Below are 4,337 nucleotides of genomic sequence, written 5' to 3' on the forward strand. Positions count from 1 at the left end.
TCCTGGCTTTTGTATTTCCTCTTTTTTTGTGCAAAAAAATGCTTAAGTATATTATACTTATTAGACACCAGAAAACTACTAACTCTAAAATATGTGTTCTCTCACTGCGATTGTTAATGCATGGTGCTGCGCTTTCTGTGGGTAAGTTCTAGAGAGAGACTCTAACTTGAGAGAGACAGAGTCTGATCTCAGTTACACCGAGCACAGAACGTTAAAGGCTCCGGTGAACACAATTCAACATGCAAGTCAAAAAATGCTGACAGTGCTTGTTCAAGCTTTATACCTGTGTAACTGTGATCAGAAATGGGTTCCAGGTCTCCAAATAACACGTCCTTTCATGTTGTGAAAGATCGTATAAGACCGCCTTAAAAAAAGGCCCTGCCGCTTGCTTTTAAATTCAGGATCCTGTGAAGAAGAGCTGCTAAAACACCTGCACAGCTTAGTCTGGGGCATTTCCTAAACCTCTATAGTGAGCAAGCAGAACAAAGCGAGACTGGAAAGAGTTCTCACCTGCAAGAGGAAAGGAGCACATTTGCATGAGCCACTTCAGTCCCCACAACATTTTTGTTTGTTTGTTTTTGCTTGCTCTTCCATAAAGAAGCATCTCTGTCCTGGACCCTTCCCCCAGTGACTTTTTTTTTTCTGAGCAGGGCAGGATGCTGCAAAGGAAGGACCCAAGGTGCAAAAACAGGCACAGCCTCTATTCACTAGAGATCAATCATCTGTTAGCAAGGGGGATATTAGCAACTAGTGTTACCTACTATTTCTTTGCGTGGCTCAGCCGATATGTTTTAAATCAAGCACTGCAGAGGTTACATAGGTCTTTTAAAGGCAGAAAGTTTAAGGTTTAATCACTTATTGCCAAACACTCCCCCCCTGCCCCTGCAACGCTCCCGTATCCAGAACTTGACCCACAAGGAGACAAGAAAGAAGGCAAATGGCACTAACCCCTCCCCTACCATGCAGTTGCTTTAATTTACAAGCAGGATGGGTCTCCCTTTTGTTCAGGCATCCAGCAGGCACAAGGATCCAGCAGGGGTAGGCTCCAGGGATTTATACTGAAGAGGGGCTACAGGATGCTGGAAGAGCACCCAAACAGAGGCAGGCTCAGAGAAACAGGGCACCATCAGCATTACCTGTCTATACGTGGGAATTGTCTCCAGATATACTTTCAGAGTCAAAGTCTGCCAGCTCTGCCTGGCCTTCAGGTGCCGTTTGGCTCCAGCTGTCCGTACAGTCTGATGCAGCATCATCTTCGCCCACCGTCACCTCCACCCAGTTGACCTCCGCCGGCTCCTCGTTCTCCTCGCTGCCATGGCCATCGTGGCTGTTGCACTCCAACCTGCCCGTACCCTCCGCTTGATTCCCCAACAAAGAGTCTTTCAGGGGTTCACAGTCTCTCTTTGCTCTCACCACTAGCTTCCCCCCGTTCTCTTCATTCAGTTTTTTATGCTCCTGGTAATGCTGCCGAGATGCCTCATTACCATTCTTTGGACTTTCGATGTGTTTTGATCCCTTTTTCTGGCTTTGCTCATTATGACCATCAACAACGTACTGCTGTTGGTACTGGTCAATCCATTTAAGTGACCCCGTTCTTAGTGAAGACCTGTTTTCCTTGAACCAGCGAACTATTTCAGTTCTTGTGAGCCCAGTCTGAGATGCTAACTGATCATACTCCTGGGGCGATGGCCACTGGGTCCTTGCAAATGTGCTTTTCAGTAGATGAATCTGCTCTTGTGTTTTCTTAAATGTGGTGGAGGAACCAGATAACGCACCAGGGAGCTGAGAGTTACCAAGCAGTTCTGTCTGGCTTATTGTACCATTAGGAGTTCCTTGTTCTTTATTTTTTCTGTATGATCCCATCGAGTCCAAGACAGCTTGCTCCATGCTGTCCCTTATCTTTCTCCGCTCAGAGAACCATGAATCTATCTCTCTCCTACTCAGCTTAGTCTCCACTCGAAGCCTGTCCAATTCTCCTTGGGTAGGAAAAGAGCATCTTAGGAAACTCTCCTCAAGGGCCCTAAGCTGCTCTTGGGTTTTCTCTTTGAATCTCTGCGGAGTAAAATCTGTGTACGGGTGAAACGAACGGCCATGCCGAACAACTGAAGGTGCTATGTGATCTTTCCCTAAAGCATCGCCAGGGATGTGTACAATGCCCCTTTGACTTCTGTATCTGTGGTCACTGAACCACTTCTTGATCTCGCTCCTGGAGAGACCTGTTGCCTCTATCAACCGGTAGATTTCTGCATCATTGGGAAACTGGCTAGCCATGAAACTGGCCTTCAGCTCTGCTATCTGCTCCTTTGTCTTTTTTCGCTCACTGGCTGGCGTCAGTGGTACAGAAGTCAACTTGGCAGGAATCTCAGGTACCTGAACTATGTGAGGACGCTTGGCCTCTGGGGCACTTGATAAGGTCTGTATGGTCCTCTTTTGCCCCTGGTTCGGGGCAACAGCAAGTGTAATTGGTGAACAGGAAACAGTTGAACCGTTTGACACGGGAGTCAAAACCAGACCGGTCTGGCCCAGTATCTGACAAGGCAAAGCTGTCTGAATGATGGGCTGGGGCATTTTTGCAGTTGTCAAAGGAGCTGGCAGGACAGTGATGGTTTGGGGAACTGCCTGGATAGTACCATTGAACATCTTCTTTCTTGCCTCCTCCACTTCTTCAGGAGACCAACTTATACCATGCTTCAAACGTTGTGTGGCAAACCAGATTCGGATTTGTTCTTCTGGATGTTTTGATGCTGCTGTCAACCACGACAGCTCTGCTTGTGTTGGGTAAGGAAATTTATTAAAAGAGTTGATCATGGTTGCATTAGTATCCAGTGCAGAGTTGTATTTGGTACTGTTCAGAGGCACCGGGACCTTGGGGACAAGGTTAATATTTGGTGGCAGCTGTACAGAGGGCATAACATGGGCTAACACATCATGGAGAAGGTCTCCATTTATACAAGCAATAGCTTCAGTGGCTTCAGTTACGATGCGGGGGAGAGTGCCATCCACGTGGTTTTCCATAACTCCCTCTTCTGGCTTTTTGGGACCCTTCTTGGTTTCCCCTTTAGGCTTTCCCAATTTCATCATTGGTGTTTGACTTGCACTAATTCCCCCAGGTAGTGAATCATCACACTCTGCATTTTCTAGCCCACTGCTTGTGACAGTGACATCGTTAGCAGTGGTCTCAATGGACTGCTCTAGAACAGTCTGATTATTGCGTTTAATTAATTTCAGTTTAAAGTTAGTCTCTCCTGGGTGGTATTTTGTGTTGTGGTCAGACAAAGAATCGTATTTTTTGGTTGTGAAGTTGCATTCAGCACAGACATACAGGGGGTTGAGAATGACATTTGGATGCTGAGTGTCAACATGCTCTGTAAATTCGTTTAAGTTTTGCGTTGAGTAAGGGCAGTATTTACACTCATAACCACCCTGAGGTTTCTTAGACTGATTTTCAGCTGGCGGCTTTGCCTCAACCACTTCACAGTCTTTGACTGAATTTTCTGAAGGCCAATTTTTTTTAGAGTCCTGCTGCAGCACACCAGCCCCCTTCTCTTTAGGAGCCTCTACGCCCTCGGCACCTTCCTGCTCCATAACTTCAGAAGTTCGCACCATACAGGGAGTCGTTGACTTTCTTTTGCTAGCCATGGCAGCCGCTGGCAGCGGGCTGTAGTCCCAAATGGTGACTTTTTTCACAGGGTGAGCAATCAACTCAGATGATCTTGCAAATAGCTCCAACCTTCCTTGATTATTTCACTCTGTTCTGTTTAATGAAGAATTTCCACCCTGGCTGTGACCATCAGCTCCACCAGCAGACCTGTCATCTGCATGACACCTGTGAAACAAAGCACACATCATTAGGCACTGATCTATAAAACACAAATTTAGCAGAAAGCCACAGCTCAAGATACATGCATTTACAAGGCCATTTTGGACAAGGTTGAACTCCTCCTCCCCCCTGCCCCCCTCGTCAATTTAAGAGCCAAAAATCTTCCTACAAAGAATAAAACAGTGGATAATTCACAATGAAATGTGCCACAGGTAGAAAATGGCTTTGAAACAAATAGGATGAACAGACAAGGGATTTTAATCTCCACTAGACTCAAATGTGTTTAGCTGGAAAAGAAAGAATATACTGCTATAAATACCGTATCTTTTTATAGAAGCTGCAGTTTCTATTAATTATTATTTTGAAGCCTGCAGATTTGAAATTGAGTGCAATTCGTGTTAAATTTAATTACTTCCCACTGTTACTTACCTTGTAAATATGTCTATTAAATGATTGTGGTTACTAATGATGGGTGATATCTAAATAAAGCTATAGGGCCTGCCTTGATTATAAAAGT

The 4,337-nt window shown here is 45.4% G+C and overlaps 1 protein-coding gene across 1 annotated transcript; it reads right to left on the bottom strand.

Annotated features, from left to right (window-relative positions):
* Positions 1–1,140: 1,140 nt before the first annotated feature.
* Positions 1,141–3,639, bottom strand: ZHX2 (zinc fingers and homeoboxes 2; the record flags this gene model as incomplete). Its single annotated transcript, XM_081996746.1, has 1 exon — positions 1,141–3,639. The coding sequence occupies one exon, from the start codon at positions 3,637–3,639 to the stop codon at positions 1,141–1,143; it is 2,499 nt and encodes an 832-aa protein (XP_081852872.1).
* Between the last annotated feature and the right edge of the window lie 698 nt (positions 3,640–4,337).

This window comes from Phaethon aethereus (genome assembly GCF_964289735.1).
Source record: "Phaethon aethereus genome assembly, chromosome: 2".
Classification (NCBI taxonomy): domain Eukaryota; kingdom Metazoa; phylum Chordata; class Aves; order Phaethontiformes; family Phaethontidae; genus Phaethon; species Phaethon aethereus.